This window comes from Plenodomus lingam, assembly GCF_022343315.1.
Source record: "Plenodomus lingam strain CAN1 chromosome Unknown contig_30, whole genome shotgun sequence".
Taxonomy (NCBI): Eukaryota; Fungi; Ascomycota; class Dothideomycetes; order Pleosporales; family Leptosphaeriaceae; genus Plenodomus; species Plenodomus lingam.
The window spans coordinates 317,949-335,549 of record NW_027093945.1 but is presented as its reverse complement, the minus strand read 5'-3'; the positions used below and the strand labels follow the sequence as shown (position 1 = coordinate 335,549).

The following is a 17,601-nucleotide window of genomic DNA, read 5'->3' as shown; positions in this document are numbered from 1 at the left end:
AAAACCACATTCTTCAAAGACCATCGCTTCGCTTTATTTTCCACACTTGACTCTGTTCACGAAATCTGGTCCCCGTGACAATATCAATCTTGGTGACCTTGGAAAGGACATCTCCATCAACTTCGTGTGAGCACGGGCCCTAGTCAGGATCGCGATGATGGCTCTCCCCAATAAACCCGGCAAAGTACATTCAACAACATGTCCAATCAAGATGCGGGCCGCCTTGAAACAGAATTGGATCTCCTCGACGCCATGTATCCCGACCAGCTTCACTACGACTTCCCCTCACGCGAGCTGAAGTTTACCCAAGGCCTTTCGTCGCTGCATCTTCGGTTACCGGAAAGCTACCCGGATGCAGGCTTGCCGGATGTAATCTCAGCCACGGACCCTTCAAAGACCGATTTGCGCGTGCAGATCAAGGACGCAATCAAGGGACTGGGTCTGACCGGTGGAGAAGAGGCACTAGACGCCTTCCTTGCCGCCTTTCAACAAGTCCTGGAGACGACCAGTACAGGCCAACAGGACGACGAATCCAGCACCAGCTCACTAGTCCGGCAAACTCATGGTGCAACGCTCGGGCAAAGTGTCCATCAGAAGCCCAAGACTGTAATCATATGGCTCCATCATCTTCTCAACACCAATAAACGCAAACTTGCCCTCTCCCCTCCCCCATCCTCTCCACCCGTCTCTGGCATCACCAAGCCGGGCTATCCAGGTGTTCTCATCTACTCTGGCCCCTCGTCCACGGTCACAGAACATGTCAACACGCTCAAAGCTCAAAACTGGCAAGCGTTTCAAGTCAGGTATGAGGAGGAAGAGCTGTGGACGTTGACACATGGTGAAGGCGTCAAGGAGGTGGAGAGCATGAGCCATGTCGTCAAAGCTGTCCAAGGAATTGCTACACAAAAAGAGGAATTCTTGAAAGCAGTTGGCATCAAGTAGTGAACATGTCCCTCCAACAATCGATAAAAACTTGGTGTGAGTCAATAAACATGTCTATACATGAGCTCTATGATGCCCATCGACGATAGTACATGTGCCGGTAATGTACAGCGGCCCCGTAGCCTTCGTATTCGTACAAATCATAATAGCCCCTTATAATACAGTCACATCCATTGTGCTTTTCTGAGAGCACAACATGCTCAATCCCACCGGGTCGCCTTCTTAAGCGGCTTTTCCCAGTCCTTGATGTGGTCTGAAATCACCCTTGCGGCCTGCTCGGCGGTGAAGTTGCGGCCAATGGCTTCGACAAAGTCGCCTTCGGGATCTATACTTTGTCAGCATGGTATCCAGGCGCGATTTGCATGTCCCGCGACAAAACATGGCGGAAGACAGTCGGCTTACCCATCAGGTAGAAGTAGATGCTATGATCCACAAGGTAGTCCTCGCCAGGCTTCACACTTTGAGGTGTGCTAAAGTAAACTCTGTACGCCTTGCACACGTCCTTGATTTGCTCGTACTTGCCAGTCAGACCAATGAAGTCTGGATGGAACTCTGCCAAGTACTCCTTGAGGACCTTGGGAGTGTCACGCGCCGGATCGCATGTGATCATGATGGGTAGTAGCACTTTGCCACACTCCGCAGTCACCTTGTCGTACATGAGTGCCATCTTGTCCAGCTCGTCAGGGCAGATATCAGGGCAGTGTGAGAAGCCAAAGTAAACCTAGGAGTCATCTCGTGAGTTTTCATGCTTTCCCATGTGCTCAACCGTTCACATACCAACGAGTATTTCCCTAGCATGTCCTCATTGCTGAAAGGCTTGCCATCTTGATCCATGAGCTGGAATGGCCCTCCTACTTTAGGCTTGCCAATTCCTTTGGTTTGTTCAGCTATTCGCTTCCGCGCCATGCGTTCTTTTTCGTATGTGAAATATGCCCATAGTCCTGCTCCGGCTGCGACGAAGAGGATGGCCGCTGTGAGGTTGAAAGGCTGCAAGTGATGTCAGTGATTGTTCAGTCCCTGGTATCTTTTTATCCAGCCATGCGGACAGCTGTGAAAGATGCGCGACACTCACTCCACCCTTGTTTCGTGCGCGAATTTGATCAATAGTCTTGAGTTTAGACCGCGAGGTGGATTGCGAGAATTGTCTCATCTGGCTCTGTGGACCAACAATGGTCTTTCGTCTTTTATTTTGTAGTACCCGAGATTCCCGCACGCATAGCGCATTTGACCGTGGTGCTGTCCGTACTGATGCAATGGATTTTGACGCACTCGAGGCGAAAGATCGCTGCGCAACACGCGCAATTGGTGCGCTTTGGAGGCTTTTTGAAGCCGCAACCATACATCGAGTAGGCGCAGACATGGTGATCGCTAGTCTTGAGATATTAAAGCGGCCTACAGTGACGTGATGTGGTGGGTTTGGCGATGCGGGAACTTTTGACGGTGTTGGAGATGAGAGCTCGGACCACATTCAAGTGATGACTATTACGAATCAACTGCCTCATTCATGCTGGAACACTACAGACCACTTCTAACAGAACTAACCTAACCAGCCCCAGTTTACAAATAAAGCGCAGGAATACCTCCTCAAGACATTAGAAATAATGGGTAGGATTTGAGTATCCAGCCGGTCCGGACATCAAAGCACACGTCATAATTCGTAACACTACCTACCCACTCTCACGTACTCTATCTGAACATGCGCCTATCCTGCAGCATATTTAATTCTGGCTCTCAGTTTCTCCCCATAAAACCACAGCATGAACGGTGCCCGAATGCCCAGTATCAGCGCCTTGAACCCAAGGAGACTGTTGCCCCAACCGAAATCGAGAGCCTGGTACATTGCTGGAGCAAATAACGGAAAGCCACAGCCGGCCAGGCATCTTAGGACTGTCGCTGCAGCAATGGCACTAGCGGCATACCGTGTATAAGAGTCGACAAGGTATGTTTGAATACATTGGAAACTGATGATCATGCCTGCACAAAAGATCGCAGCTCCAATGTTGGGCATGATCCAGTGTACCTGAGCCTGAGCACTCCATCCGTACCATAACAGACCAACAGGAACCATAAGGCTTGCTGGAACCATTAGCGGACAGCGGAATTCTGGTCTATCGATGCCGTAGTTCTTTCTTTTAAGACGGCGATAGAGCATATCGTTAGTCGGAGCCGTGATCTGCGTTCCGAGAAAGAACCCAATACCCATGGACAAGAAGTTGAGGCTTCCGTTCCGATACTCGTACTCATGCCATACCGGTCGTTCCAGAGTAGAGGGAATGTAGACAGCATGAGATACATCAGTCCATACAGGTATGCCATGTACACTGCAAGGACCTGGACGATCGGCTGAGCGTGAGCAGCCTGAACGGCCTCTGCAAGGCAATTTGGATTGTAGCCGCCAGCGGGCGATTTGGGCTATCGAATTCAGTGTACAACGCCATATCTCCGGTCTCTTTGCGAAGTCTCTCACGCTTCCACTGCAGGAGTTTTGGGGCATAGGTCTCTTGCAGGAAGAGAAAAATCTAAAACACTGGATGGCAAAAGTAAAGCTCGTTGTCGCCCAGAAGCACTATCGCCATGTGGTATTTTGAGCTATGAATCCGCCGGCTATTGGGCCAATCGCGGGTCGGAGCAATGGGGCAAGACTGTAAATCGAGATTGCAAGTCCACGCTGTTCTGTATGGAAGCAATCGCTGAGTAGACCCTATAGACGTTTCAATTATACATAATACTTTGTGCAGAGAGACTACTAACACCACCAATAGCTAATGGCGCAGAACCACCCAAGCCACTAAGGAACTGAAAAGCATCAGTCGACCAGAAGTTTGTGCGAAGCTGCATCCGAGATTCCAGATCAAGAAAAACCAGTTCGATATTTGCAGAACAATGACTCTACCATAGATTTCGCTAAGAGGCCCGAGGAATAGTGGTCCAATCGCATATGCCAAAACAAAGATCGACAAAGTGAGTTGAGCCTGCACCTCGTTTGTGATGTTGAATTCTGCGCTGATGGATGTTAGAGCTGGCGATATCATAGATGATGAGATGAACACTGTCATTTTCACTCGTCTCTGAGTTTCTGTCTTGTGGAGCGAGGCAGCGTCTGCACTGACATGAATTCTGTCTCCTTCTTTTTGATGGAAACAGAATGATCATCCGGAAATTGACTCGAAAGTATGCGGTTCAAGGGAGGGCCTTCAATTCTCGCGCGAGAACGCGACCGGCTGCTGGAAGCTCTGCGTATTCCTCGCGATGTTTTATTCTGCATTGGTCGATGGGAGAGTGGGTCTCAACGCACTCGGTGTGACACAGTTCCTGTATTATCTACACAACGATATGCACTGGAACTTCACTCAACGGCTTTGGTTTGGAAAGCCTCGTCTGAGTGTTATTATATTCGAGGTGTTGCGTACGTTCGGAGGTGGTCTCGAACGGTGACAGTGAGGGATTCACAGGCGAGGAGTGAAGAAATGGACGTAAAAGAGGCAAATTCATCGGTAGGGCTCGCCTGTAAACCGCATCTATCATCAGCATCTCCGAGTTTAACATCTCGCATGCTCTGGAAACTCCGGATATATGTCGCGTGCCCCATACGGTTGACTGCTCCAGTGCTACTACATCATAGGCACGTTGGTCTAGATTTCTTCTCAGACACCATGGGTCTACTGGCGACATGATTTGTTGAAGAGACGTTGTAGCTGTGGCGTACAAGACATCCCGTGGGTGCTGCATCTTTAGAGGACGATGACGTGAGTAAGTCGGTTATCGGCATCCGTCATTGGTTGCACTTCCCGAAATGGTAGGTAGGCTTGCATTTAGATATGTACTGTGTACACGTGCAGAAGTCAAAGAGTGAGAGGATGTAGATCAATGAAGGTGCGTTGAGTAGCTAAAACTATGTGAAAGCCACGACTACGACTACGATTGTTCAAGGTTTCGCAGGGCCAACACTGAAAACACTGAAGCCTGGAGTCCCTTGACAACCGTATGGAAACTTTGCGTAGTGCTCGGAGCCTTTTCGTGCGATTGTTAGGTACAATCAAGGTTACTGGAAGCACGACGGAGGACAAATCAAACGTGGGGACCATATTTATTTCCGTTTTGATGTATGATAGGTCACGACAGCCAGCACCTGTGGCTAGTAGCCGACTATGAAGGTGTACCCATGCTTATATACCGTGCGAAAAATCAAAGCTCGACTTTGAGTTTGAAGCGTAATGATTAAGGGGCCCGCTGGCGTTCAGCTGACAGTGTGTAGGTAGTGTTGAGACGAAGATCATGGACATCCTGCACAGCTCCAGCACTTGGCTTTCCTCTTCCAGCAAAAATAGTATGGCAAAGGGATACCTACCGGTAGGCGTAGCAACTAATCATGTTGAAGAGCATAGGTACTGTACTCTATCATTACCAGGAGATGCCAGCTCGGCACACTGATCTTTACGACTTGTACCTTGTGTGTACAGGGCAAGCATTGTCGGAACATAAAACGATTGGACGGCTTACGGACCGATGGAATAATGGGAATTCAGAAACGAACCGATATTTAGAGTACGCATTGCCCAAGTTTGTGGAGAAGTTCACGCAGGGTGTCGCATGCACGTGCCTGACAGCTTGCTAATGTGCCCCGCCGCCCATCACCGACGACAACCGTCAACGTTCGCGCAACCTTGCACTCGACACACTGATAGCCCTCCAAAGACCTTGAACATGCAATCGCTACCAGATGCGCGATCTCAGTCCTTTGAGGAGCTGTATGGCCCGCCGGAGAACTTTCTGGAGATTGAGGTATGCCCACATCCCCCTTTCCCCCCGCAGTCTTGGCATGGATATTCTACTCAGCCCGGCTCACACTGTCGCGTGCGCAGGTTCGCAACCCTATGACACATGGTGAGTTAAGAGAGAGGAAGGTTGCGACGAGCTGTGCTAACAAATCGCAGGCGTTGGGCGTGGCATGTACACAACATACGAAATCGTAATGCGAACGAACATCCCCGCCTTCAAGCTCAAGTCCTCCACGGTGCGCCGTCGATATAACGAATTCGAGGCTTTCCGCGACATTCTCGAGCGAGAGTCTGCGCGCGTGACAATACCGCCGCTGCCCGGCAAAGTCCTCACCAACCGATTCTCCGACGATGTGATTGAACATCGGCGCGAAGGACTCCAGCGCTTCCTGCAAATTGTCGTCGGGCATCCATTGTTACAGACTGGCAGTAAAGTACTGGCGGCCTTTGTACAAGGTCAGTGTCAGTTCAGAGCCTGTGCTGAATGTGGACTGACAGTACCAGACCCCAACTGGGACAAGCATGCTTGGTAGTTGTGTCTACATGCCCCTTGCCAGTAACGAGCACATGTGTTGAAACGACATGGCGGGCGCGACAAAGGATGCGGTCAAACTCTTCACTTCTCTTTTGCGGCATTGTTTTGCGATCTGGGGCGTATAATCAGGCGTTTTATTGAAGTCTGTCTGAGAAATCCATGTCTTTGAAAATGGGAGCTATGGAGATGTTGTTCGTACGATAGTGATACAGTTGTAGTAATCAAGATTACTTCGTCCGGCAATGTAGAAGCGCTTACAATCTCCTGAAAGTTCGAACCCGTCAGTCAATCATAGACCTAACCTGAACTTTGTCCGATGCTCCCACTACAAGCCTAACGTGAAATTACCCCCACGGACACATGCATGCCAACTTGAGGATACCCGGCCGGCAAAACCATTGCTAAGAATTTGACATCATCAACGGCGACCCCTCCGAGCTGCGCTAGTCATGCAACGAGTAAAGCGTGGGGTTAGCCAGAAGCAAAACTTTACGAGCGAACTGCCTTAACCCTGCACCACATCCCGAAATTCTGGCTCTGCATCTTCAAACTTCTCTGGACCACAGCGTCGAGTAAATCTTTTCAGAAATGGCCATTCCATCTCAACCGGCGTCAAACGCCATCATTTACCTGACCTATGGAGTCTTTCTGTGAGTGGAGACGGACTAGGTGGATAGTGTCACAACCCCATCAGACTAACACGTTGAAAGGTGCTTGGGATGCTATGTCGCATGGCGTTTACGGAATCAATCTAAGCTTCAGTGGTTGTCCAGCAATCGTACACAGAAGGGTTAGATGCCATCAAGCCATTGTGTCGCAAGCTCATTCCCAAAATGACACAATGAGCATGAACCCCCCGATATCTTGGACCTGATGACTGACTACGTACAGGCGGTCCGCTCGCTCTGAATTTCATTGCATCGGGTGAGTGCATCCGTGCACCAGCGCTTTGCGCGTGAAGAGCAGCGGCAGTATCGATAGCATGACATCACAAACACCATGTACTCTGATCATGTTGCCAGAGAGCGCATGCTATCAGTCGAATACTTGAAATCTTCCAGGTTCGTATTTGAGATCTCTCACAGGAGCTACTCTCTTGTTATTACATCGATACCACAATGGTATTTGGTATAGTGACAGGAGGGTGCTTTTGTGCGGCTACACTGCGGGCGCGAAACCAAGGCTGGGCTGGGATACTTGTACATGACGTCTCAAGTTTTCAGTCTAGCCAAGGTGAAGCTGAGAAGTACCGTAAGAACTCGATCAAGATAATACTTGCGTGAGGAACGTGCTGCCGCTACTCTACCCCATTTTCCGCTCATTTGTCAGTCTGCTAACCTAGGTTATCCTAACATACAGCTCTCGGTTCTGGTATCCTCTTCACGTATCCACAGATTGCCACCATTGCCGGTGTCCAAGGTCTGTTGGTCTATGCACTTTCTTCGGCCTTGCCACTCCTGATCTTTGGGGCATTGGGTCCCATTATCAGGCGTAAATGCCCAGAAGGATTTGTTTTGACTGAATGGACGAGGCAAAGATATGGGGCAGTCGCAGGGCTATTTCTCAGCGTCTGTACACTCATCACTATGTTCTTATACATGGTCGCCGAGCTCTCCGCGCTCCAGCAAATCGTCACTCTTCTGACCGGACTCAACGGTCTTCCCGTCGTGATTGTCGAGTGTACTATTACCACCATCTACACCTGTAAGTCACCTCCCAATGCTGCCATCCTTTTTTTTCTAACCAGAAATAGCTTTTGGTGGTTTTAAGGTGTCATTCTTAACCGACAATATTCAAGGAGTTATGGTCCTCGGTCTCATCATCATGGGCGTGATTGCAGTTGGTGTCGAAACAAACATTGACCGTTCCCTAATCGACCAGTCTGGATATCTCAACCCGAGTCTTCTTGGCTGGCAGCTCATTTACATTTTACCGGTTGCTATTCTGACCAATGACTTCTTCCTCTCTGGTTTCTGGATGCGCACTTTTGCAGCAAAGACGGACAAAGACCTATGGATAGGAGTATCCCTTGCGAGTGGCGGGGTGCTCATTATTCTGACACTACTCGGTGTGGCTGGTCTTCTCTCTGCATGGTCGGGAGCATACACTATAGGCGATCAGGAAAACGGGTCCTTGGCGTTCTTCTTGCTGCTTGAGAAGCTCCCAGCTTGGGTGATTGGCATCACTCTCGTCATGACGGTATCGCTCTCTACCGCTGCATTCGACTCCTTTCAATCGGCCATGATCAGCACGGGTAGTAATGACTTTTTCCGTAACAAACTGAACATATGGGTCATCAGGGCTTGTGTTGTGGCTCTCATCTTCCCGGTCGTTGTCGTGGCACTTCGCAGTCCGGACATCCTCCGAATCTTCTTGATTAGCGATCTTGTCAGCGCGGCGGTTGTTCCCTGCTTGGTACTTGGACTCTCAGAGAGGTTTTACTGGTACCGTGGATTTGATTTCGTTATTGGAGGTTTGGGTGGCATCTTCACAATCTTCTTGTTCGGATTGGTGTTTTACGATGGCGACGTTACAATGGCCGGTAACTTGTTGTTGCTCGAGAGTGGACTATATGCCGATGATTGGAGTGTGTTTGGTAAGATAGCTCAATGTGTCTGACTTGAAATGTAGTACTGACCTTCACAGGCGCATTCGTAGCAGCCCCCTTTGGTGGATTGCTGTGGGCTATGGGCGCATGTGGCCTTCGTATTTCTTTCCTCTGGATCATGGCCAAGGCGAGAGGACGCCGCTTCGACGCTCTTGACCGCCCAATTCCACGGCAGATTGCGCGACCTGGCGCATTGGATAGCCAGGACAACGAAAACGAGGCTGTATTGCAGCAATCCGTCCAGGCTGGCAGCAAGGGCAAGTTCTTCTAAACCACATTCAGAGAATTTGACATAGGACCTTGCAACATAGGTCCTATCAGATGTATAGGGTAGGATGTCTACAAGACAACTATATGGTAGTGGTAGAAATGGGTGTCGAGGTGGTTGAAGTACACTAGATTGGATTATCGGAGATGAGATGAGATGGGCTCTAATGCAATATCGCGTTCTGGTACCTGTCAGCCCTGTCGGAATCTTGAACAACTATATGGCTTCCTTTATGAATCTATCTGGACTGCATGAATTGCCTCGACGTCATGCCGCATTCCCACAAGAAACCCAAGCGGGTAAGTGGGGGCGGGGCAGATCGTCAGGGTCCATGTTGAAGCGTGGGAATTAGTTGCTCAGAAAGTCTCAACACATGCCTAGGCAACGGCTTTATACAGCCATTGCCATTTAAGCCTGGCATATTCGAGGCTTTGCTACATCTGCGAATACAAAACAATCTACGCAAGAAGTCTCACATCAAAACCGCCACCATGCAAATGCCAGACATGCCCGTCAACGTCCCCATCGACGACCCAAATGCAGACACAGAATGGTACATGAAGACCCAATGTATCTACTCGAATAATCCACTCACACCCAAAACAACAGGAATGACATCCTCCGCAAACACGGCGTAATTCCCGAAAAGCCGCCCTCCCCAACCCCCATGATCCAAGAAGCGCTCGAACAAGCGCGTGCCCTGGCGCACGAAAACCGCCTCGAACACAAGGACCTCGACGAGCTCGCCGCCCTCGAAGACGAAGAAGACGACGACTTTCTCGAATCATACCGCCAGAAACGCATGGCAGAACTCTCCACCATCACCGCGGCCTCCGTCTACAACCAAGTCTACCACATCCAGAAGCCCGAATACGCGGTCGAAGTGACGGAAGAATCGAAAAAAGCACACGTATTCGTACTGCTAGTGTCGTCACAGGGCACGAATACAGAGTCGCGGGTGCTGATTGAGATATGGCGGGAACTCAGCAGGAAGTTTGGCGACGTCAAGTTTTGCCAGATGAGGGCGGATTTGTGTATAGAAGGCTATCCGGATAAGAATACGCCGACGGTGTTGGTGTACAGGGATGGCGATATCAAGAGGCAACTTGTTACGTTGAGGGATTTGAATGGGCCGAGGACGAGTCTGGAGGATGTGGAGAAGTTGCTGGTGGATGTTGGGGCGGTCAAGTTGGGGGATTCGAGGTTGAAGAGGAAGAAGGAGGATGCGGAGGAGAAGAAGGGTGGGATTAGGCAGGGGAAGACGGCGGTCGAGGACGAGGATAGCGATTGGGATTGAGGGGTTGTTGTTGACACCAAGTGATGGAATTAAGATGGCAGAGGTTCGCTAGATCGATGCATTGGAGCGGCGTACGATTATGAGTACTGTTGGCTGCTGAACATTTACCAGCAATGGCTATCATCGAAGAACAAGGGGGCCTTATCACAGCCAAATATCCATGAGATGGTAGATGGTTACCTACAGATGAGATATATAGTGTCTCTCGGTTTGTCGGGCCGTGATGTTCTGATACTATGTAGCTGAGTTCCCCAATCCAGTCTCATTTTGCGAGTTGTACTTTGATAGTGACCTTGTCATTGATTCATTTTTCTTCCATGGTGAGCATACGCATCTATCATATGCTCTGATTGCCCCAAAAAAAGCCATTTGTATGGAGTTGTCCTTTCCCCCTATGCGCCAAACTCTCAAAAATGTAAAAACAAATCAAAGGAGTAATGGCACGAAATCCCCAAATACTGTATATCTTCCTCGGAGGATATTAGCCCAACTGAGTGAAGTGTTGTTTGTTTCCAAGAAAAACCCCCGAACGCACTAGCCATCATCTTAGGTGCTCAGATGAGTTCATCCCCCCCACACCGTCTCGACTCTTCGACTACTTTGCAAATCGTGCTCTCCTCAAACACCGGCCCATGGCCATCGCACTTGGCCGCGCCCTTGAGCCGCTCACAGACATCCGCCACATCCACCAGGCCCTGCTTGACCAGCGGATGCGCCTGTATGTAATCCCAAGCCTGCGACGCAGGCACCTCGCGGCTCTTATTCTGCGGGCCGCCGGGGCGGGAAGCAGCATGGTCTTTGCCAGCGGTGTTGATCACGCTGCCATTGTTCAGCGCTTGAATCGTGTACGCGTCGTCTTCTGGCATGCCGTCCTCGTCCGAGCAGGAAGAGGAGAGACACGGTAGATGAGCGCCGGGAGAAGGGTAGCTGACGGACGAGGGCCGGGCGTGCGACGGCGAGTGAGCGTTTGTGGTGGCGCGCAGGATTTCATTCTCCATTTGTGCGCGCTGCAGCGCCAGCTTCAGACGCTCGTTGTCTGATTGCAGACTGTGTGTGCTGTTTTCGAGCGCGGATAGCTTCGTCTCCAGGTCGCGGACATGGCGCTCTTTGCGCTCGCGAAACGCCCGTTGGCTGCGTGACCCAGACTCTTGTCAGTAAAAGGTATACGAGAGTGAAGAAGAGGAGGATAAATCAAGATCAAGGTAAGAAAAAACAACAAAGACAATGCGGTAAGTATCATACGATGACGTACGCTGCTCGATTCTGTGCCTTGCGCCTACTCTGCGCAGGCGTGAGATTCTCCTTCTCCTCGCTGCTACTACGCGTGCGACTCCCATCGTCGAGTTCGCCTCCACTCCCGCCAATGCCAGAGTCTTCGCTTCCAACGGGCATGGCGACAGCGATCGAGGTATCCGGTGAGCGAGAGCCCTGGTGCGGGGTCGTCGGCAGGCCGTGGACTACCTCTGACGAGCAGGCATCCGCATCATGTGAGGTTGGGAAAAGGCCCGAGGCGGAGGCAACGGGGTCCTGTTTGGCAGAGCGAACACGCGGTGAGATTAGTCATTTTGTTTCCTTTGGGTTCTAGGCCAAGCTTTCTTTTTGTTTGGGGGGGGGGGGGGTTCGCTGGGTGTGATGAAGGCTGGGAACTGGAACTGGAACACGTAACGTACCACGCTCCGTGTTGCGTCTGTGTCGACGCTTGTGTGGGGGAATGGGTTGGGGACGATGGCTGCGAACTGGTGGTAGGAATGTGGGGTGGCGGCAAAGTATGAATAGTCGTTCATTGTGAATTGGCTTTTTGCTAGTGGATAATGGTCTAGGTGGATTTGTAGTCAAAGCACAAGGTCGAGTATCTCGTTGGTAACGTTACGGCAATTAGGCGTGTTTCGCTATTCTGGAAATTGGATATAGTATGGCACGCTCGAAGATCAAACAACGAACAAAAAAGGACTCGTTGCTGACACTGGGGAATCCCATTTATTTCCTCACGGGCCAGAGGTCTAGACAAAGAGCTGAAGTCCACCAGGTACGGTAGGGGTTGAGCTTGGGCATGCATCTCGATGCTGCTGTGAAGCGTGCCAACCAAATTGGGATATACTAGACGAACCATGTAAGTTGGCGGTGTATATTCCATCGTCAACCGCAGTTGCGGACGGCTTGGAGGCCGGACGGGCTGCTTGACGAGAGTACCTCTAAAAATATCTCGACCTTGTGCATACCGGTACAAACGTACCTACCGACTACAACACGTAGGGCATCTCTGCCCAGGTCATGTATTTCATACTGGTCTAATTAAGACGCACTTGCTACCTTACGGTAGACTTGGAACGACTCGTTCACTCTGCACCTCTACACGTGTCCATCCCGAACCCGGCCCATCCATGGTGTTTGACCTCTTCAGCACATCCGGCCTCAGCCGCCAATACCAACGGAAAAACAATTTGTTCCTTACAGGAACTAGTACATGTTTCATGGCTTATATGTCATGACCTATAGTTCCTAGGTATCATCACCTCCTCGTATATAAATGTATAGATTGCATGAGTCACGAGATGAGATCAACTATGGTAGCCTTGTCGTGTAGGTACTCTACAATATCTTCACTCAACATCAGCATTTTGAAACTTGATCAAAAACTTTATTAATTCCGTACAAACATTTAAAAGCATCCAATCGAACCAGAGAATGAGACTTGCCTTTGCAAACCACCCCCAAACTTTCAACATCACATAGGTACGTACCCCTCTCACCTCCTCCGACCCACCCCCTGCAATCCCACCGTCTTCCCCGCACCCCCGACAACCCACCTCTCCACCTCCTCCAACCCTCTAACCGCCTCCCCATACCCCTCCCAAACACCCCTCCTATATCCCTCGCAAATCTTCTTCACAAACCCCTCCTCATTCCACCTCTGCTCCAAGAAATCCTCAAATTTCTCTCCTGCATTACGCTGAACACCCCACGCCGCCTTGTACGCGGCACCGAGCGCGCACGCATTACCTCCAATTTCGAGTTTGTACACACCATCGCTGCCACCGAGGACTTGGCCTGCTAATTCGGCAATGGCATGGTTGACGGCGCCGCCGCCAACAAGGTAGACGCGTCGTGGTTGAGGGGGTAAGGAGCCTTGGGGGGAGACGAGGGATTGGGAACGGAGACGGAGTGAGAGGAATTGGGATTCTAGGATTGCGCGTGCGTCGTCTTCAGGGATCGACCATTTGCTTGCGTCATCAGAGGTCAGGGGCGTGAGAGTGTTGTCTTGCCAGAGGAAGCGCCATGTTCCGGCACTGACGTTGGGTACGATTTCTGGGCGGGGGAAGAAGAGGCCCAGACGCATGGGATCACCTGGTGTCTTTTGGCCGAGAGGGGGTATACTAAGTGCTCTTTCGTTGAAAGTGTCCCATGATTTGGAGGATTCGGCGCCGGAAGTCTTGTTGATGGCGTCGCGAATGTGTTCACGTGCTAGACCGCCGTTCTTGTAACACAACATGAACATGTAGAGGCCGGCTGTTGTGGGATGATTCATAAAGTGATAGGCGGAATCAGGCTTGTACTGCGGTGTGGACATGAGGAAGGTCGTCGAAGTTCCTAGTGAGACAATGGCATCTGAGGCTCGAAGCGGGAGGGCGAGGATAGTAGATGGGTTGTCTCCTGTAAAGGCAATGATTTGAGTAGAAGATGGGAAGCCATAGCGTTTGGTAAAGTATGGGGAGATGGCACCGAAGCTGGAACCACCGTCTTCTGGGACTTCGCCTAGTTTTGACTTGAGATCCGCAACACCGTCGTTGCCACCTGCTGTGAGAGCGAGGAGTTCCTCTTGCCAACGGCCTTTCTTGATGTCCCATAGGTTGGCACCGCATATGTCACTAATGTCCATGGGCGCAACCTTGCCCAGGAAGATTGATGCAAGGAATGAGGATATCAAAGAGATGCGTGCGGTTTCTTTATAAGCTTGAGGATGCTTCTGCCGGAATCGTTGAATCTGAGGTCCACTGAAGCGCTATCATTACAGTCAGTGACATCTTTGAACAGTTTGGGTGAACATACATGATGTGCGCTACTCCCCGTAGCCAGTGCTAAATGCTCCGGCCCACCCAACGCAGCATCGAACTCTTCACACTGCTTCTGTGTGCTCGCATCCTGCCAATTCGGACTAAACGGATGGCTAAACGCACCCTTCCTTTCCCCCTTTGCTCCCCCCTCCAACTGCTCAAGCAGCGTCCTTCCTGCATCCAAATTCCCAAGCAACGTCTCCGCATCTTTACTCCAAAATACGGTACCATGCTGCATTCCCGCTCCAGAAATGCCCTGGACTTTGGAGAAATCCGCGCCCTGCTCTTTCAGCCGCTGCAATACGAGGTCGATGGCTTCGAGGAACAGTGCGACGGGTGCAAAGACCTCGCCCTCTTCCGGGTTGGTGAGAACACCCTTTTCAATGCCATATTTCGAGAGATCCGCATCAAAGTCGACTTTGGCTTCGTGAATCAATTTCAGATCTGAACCCACAACAATTCCTAGAAGTTCGCACACTGTCAGCTCAGTTGTCGTTGTACAGGTATCGTGGTGGGGTAATTCATGTATGGCGGGGTAAACGGGTAGGTACCTTTGAGCTGCTGGGTGCTCAAGTCGAACCCAAGGAACTGATCAGCCATAATCACGGTGTTTAGATGAAGAAGTGGACAATGAGCAAGAAGACTGGGAAGACTGGGTCGACATGGGATAAATACAATGTAAGCGCGTTGCGGGTAACTGCAAGAGCCTCATGGCCATCAATACAGGGCAAATCCAGGGTCCACCTCCGATAGTAAAGACGACCTCAAGGTCTTTTACCGGCGGTGTCTACAGAAGCGCCTTTGCGTCATTGGATGAGCGGATAAATACACTCACGATATCATCGCTTTACACAGTGACTTGTATTTCTGCACATGTGTATTTGTGTTTTTTACTGTGGTCGGCAGCATCGGAATCGGAGCAAACGCCGAATTTACGCGGCCGCCTTTGAAGCTGTTAGTTTTGTCAACAGCTTCGAAGGTAAGGGCGATGAGAGCTTGAGTGAACCACGTTCTAGATTTCTGAAATTCCCTATGCTAAGATGGCCCAGATGAAATCATGTGTAACAGGGGTAGTCCCTTTCGTCAACTCCTTAGCGCCACTGTGATATCTCAAATGCATCCATCTATGAACAATGTAAACAAAATCATTTCTTCTCTCCTACGCTGGCGTCCGTGATCTCGCTATGCTTGGCTGCATGATTGTGGGCATGGTCGTGATCATGATCATGATCATGATCCTGTTTAGCTTCTGAGACTGGCGTCGAGGTTGCCGAAACATCGCCAGGAATAAACTCATCCAAGAAGTCTGGATCCCTCGCCGAATTGGTTACGAAGCGTACGCGTACCTTCTTCACGCCCCTGACATTGGCACCGACACGTTCCCGAAGCACACTTTCGACTTCTCGTGCTTGCTCAATCGTCCAAGTGCCTGGCACACCGAGTTCGACATCCATGAGGTAATTTTGGCCAGCCTTGACTCCCTGAATAGCGCGTACATTGATCGGTTCCGAGACAGTCGTGAGACCCTCAAGCGCAGTAGTGGCAGCCTTTCGCACCTTATCGCGCATCTCGTTGTCAACACCAACGTCGGCCAATTCCAGCAGCGCATTCTTGGTGTTGCCCCAGCCAGCCTGGACTACCATAAGAGAGATTACGAGACCACCCACAGGGTCCAGCCACTGCGCGTTATTGAGGACGTTGGAGCCGGCGATGAGAAGAAGAGCGACGAATGCGGTGAGCGAGTCGACACGATGGTGGTAGGCATTGGCAGCGAGAACAGTCGACTTTCGTTCTTTGGCGACTTTGAGTGCTGTGAGGACATACAGTGTCAGCAAGTGTGGCTTGGCGTTTGAGCCCAGGGGGCCTACTTACTTGCTCGGTACAGCCATTCCTTGATGACTATAGAGCCTGCAGCAAGCCATACGGCGTTGATGTTGGGGCCGAGGCTATCCCCGCCATGGTGGTGATGGTGGTGATGTGGCAGGAGCCCCCATTCAGAAGCTATTTCTGCCGCGCCCGGGAAGAATTGCTGGCAGAGAGCAATCAGGGCCGTCCAGCCCATCAAGAAACCGCCGGTGAGCAATATGCCACTGACGCCCAGCGAGCCCAAGCTCTCAACTTTTCCATATCCACTGGGAAAACGCGCCGAGGGCGACTTGAGTGACCAACCGACCGTCGCCAGCGTCATGATGTCACTGACGAGATCGGTGAGACTGTGAATAGCGTCGGCGACGAGAGCTATGCTGTGTATCAGTCTAACGTGTTTGTGGCCCTGTTTGTGGCGCAACTCTCACCCTGACTGTTGAAGACGTAACCGCCAACCCCTTTACTGACAGCCATGCCCAAGTTGACATAGAGGCCGATTCTTGTGATGCGAACACCGGCATCGTTCTTGTTCTTGGAGAGCAAAAAGGTGTTATCATGGTGATGGCCATGCGAGTGGCCGGCATGGCAGCGCGTCTGCATGTGTGAGGTCATGACGGGCGGGCAGCTGTGTCGTATGCGATGGACGGTGGAAGACCAGTTGCGCAACGGAGCGGTGGTAGCGCAGCCGACGTGGTGTGCGCCTGTAGTAGCGGCTGCCTGTGTGCGGAGGACACGCAGTTGGGACTGGAAGCAAGACGAGACGGGCGTGCGAGTGCAAGATGATTGCGCGGCGACGCAGGCGCGTGGTCGAATTGAGGCGGCTGCTGTCAAGTATGGGGAAGCGCTATGCCCGGCTCTTGTTTGTTGTTGTGCGTTTGGCCATGGTGAAGGTGGCCTGTATACGGCGTCGCGGCGGGACTTGCTAAAGACACGTATGCCATCTCTGCGGGCGCGCAGTAACATGGAGCTTGGTTCTGTCAGCAGTGCGTGTCTTGGGGCTGTGAGAAGCCAATCCACCTGCTGCTACAATATCTTCTCCCAGCGTTTTGAGCCTCTCTTGCGGTTGCCGCCGGTGGTTCCCGTTCTTGGCCAAGCTGGGAAACCAAGCTCATGCCGCCGGCCTTCACCCTGCGGGGCACTCCCCATGATCCATTGCCCAGTGCATACGGCTTCCTCGAATGACAGTGGTATAACATAGTAGGGTACATACATCTTCGGCGACCCTCACTTTGAACTGCTTTTCTCCATGGTCATG

General features: G+C 51.2%; 11 protein-coding genes across 11 annotated transcripts; 5 read left to right on the top strand and 6 right to left on the bottom strand.

Annotated features, from left to right (window-relative positions):
• Nucleotides 1-198: 198 nt before the first annotated feature.
• IAQ61_008403 (uncharacterized protein) lies at nt 199-942 on the top strand (the record flags this gene model as incomplete). Its single annotated transcript, XM_003838391.1, has 1 exon — nt 199-942. The coding sequence occupies one exon, from the start codon at nt 199-201 to the stop codon at nt 940-942; it is 744 nt and encodes a 247-aa protein (XP_003838439.1).
• Nucleotides 943-1,142: 200 nt separating this feature from the next.
• Nucleotides 1,143-2,302, bottom strand: IAQ61_008402 (uncharacterized protein; the record flags this gene model as incomplete). Its single annotated transcript, XM_003838390.2, has 4 exons — nt 1,143-1,267; nt 1,345-1,663; nt 1,720-1,929; nt 2,015-2,302. The coding sequence occupies 4 exons, from the start codon at nt 2,300-2,302 to the stop codon at nt 1,143-1,145; spliced, it is 942 nt and encodes a 313-aa protein (XP_003838438.2).
• Nucleotides 2,303-2,644: 342 nt separating this feature from the next.
• IAQ61_008401 (uncharacterized protein) lies at nt 2,645-3,436 on the bottom strand (the record flags this gene model as incomplete). Its single annotated transcript, XM_003838389.1, has 1 exon — nt 2,645-3,436. One exon carries the CDS (start codon nt 3,434-3,436, stop codon nt 2,645-2,647), a length of 792 nt encoding a protein of 263 aa, XP_003838437.1.
• An 827-nt stretch (nt 3,437-4,263) lies between these two features.
• IAQ61_008400 (uncharacterized protein) lies at nt 4,264-4,671 on the bottom strand (the record flags this gene model as incomplete). The annotated part of the gene is made up of 1 exon (XM_066097986.1): nt 4,264-4,671. The coding sequence occupies one exon, from the start codon at nt 4,669-4,671 to the stop codon at nt 4,264-4,266; it is 408 nt and encodes a 135-aa protein (XP_065952031.1).
• A 975-nt stretch (nt 4,672-5,646) lies between these two features.
• SNX3 (Sorting nexin-3) lies at nt 5,647-6,253 on the top strand (the record flags this gene model as incomplete). The annotated part of the gene is made up of 4 exons (XM_003838387.2): nt 5,647-5,724; nt 5,805-5,826; nt 5,877-6,176; nt 6,225-6,253. The coding sequence occupies 4 exons, from the start codon at nt 5,647-5,649 to the stop codon at nt 6,251-6,253; spliced, it is 429 nt and encodes a 142-aa protein (XP_003838435.2).
• Nucleotides 6,254-6,843: 590 nt separating this feature from the next.
• On the top strand, nt 6,844-7,750 carry IAQ61_008398 (uncharacterized protein; the record flags this gene model as incomplete). The annotated part of the gene is made up of 5 exons (XM_066097985.1): nt 6,844-6,905; nt 6,966-7,033; nt 7,147-7,179; nt 7,295-7,316; nt 7,615-7,750. The coding sequence occupies 5 exons, from the start codon at nt 6,844-6,846 to the stop codon at nt 7,748-7,750; spliced, it is 321 nt and encodes a 106-aa protein (XP_065952030.1).
• A 91-nt stretch (nt 7,751-7,841) lies between these two features.
• On the top strand, nt 7,842-9,134 carry IAQ61_008397 (uncharacterized protein; the record flags this gene model as incomplete). The annotated part of the gene is made up of 3 exons (XM_066097984.1): nt 7,842-7,959; nt 8,009-8,851; nt 8,902-9,134. The coding sequence occupies 3 exons, from the start codon at nt 7,842-7,844 to the stop codon at nt 9,132-9,134; spliced, it is 1,194 nt and encodes a 397-aa protein (XP_065952029.1).
• Nucleotides 9,135-9,622: 488 nt separating this feature from the next.
• Nucleotides 9,623-10,428, top strand: IAQ61_008396 (uncharacterized protein; the record flags this gene model as incomplete). Its single annotated transcript, XM_066097983.1, has 2 exons — nt 9,623-9,684; nt 9,741-10,428. The coding sequence occupies 2 exons, from the start codon at nt 9,623-9,625 to the stop codon at nt 10,426-10,428; spliced, it is 750 nt and encodes a 249-aa protein (XP_065952028.1).
• A 554-nt stretch (nt 10,429-10,982) lies between these two features.
• IAQ61_008395 (uncharacterized protein) lies at nt 10,983-12,212 on the bottom strand (the record flags this gene model as incomplete). Its single annotated transcript, XM_003838385.1, has 3 exons — nt 10,983-11,559; nt 11,681-11,955; nt 12,099-12,212. The coding sequence occupies 3 exons, from the start codon at nt 12,210-12,212 to the stop codon at nt 10,983-10,985; spliced, it is 966 nt and encodes a 321-aa protein (XP_003838433.1).
• A 962-nt stretch (nt 12,213-13,174) lies between these two features.
• Nucleotides 13,175-15,080, bottom strand: IAQ61_008394 (uncharacterized protein; the record flags this gene model as incomplete). The annotated part of the gene is made up of 3 exons (XM_003838384.2): nt 13,175-14,428; nt 14,476-14,942; nt 15,032-15,080. The coding sequence occupies 3 exons, from the start codon at nt 15,078-15,080 to the stop codon at nt 13,175-13,177; spliced, it is 1,770 nt and encodes a 589-aa protein (XP_003838432.2).
• A 545-nt stretch (nt 15,081-15,625) lies between these two features.
• Nucleotides 15,626-16,958, bottom strand: IAQ61_008393 (uncharacterized protein; the record flags this gene model as incomplete). The annotated part of the gene is made up of 3 exons (XM_003838383.2): nt 15,626-16,290; nt 16,353-16,718; nt 16,775-16,958. The coding sequence occupies 3 exons, from the start codon at nt 16,956-16,958 to the stop codon at nt 15,626-15,628; spliced, it is 1,215 nt and encodes a 404-aa protein (XP_003838431.2).
• Nucleotides 16,959-17,601: the final 643 nt, after the last annotated feature.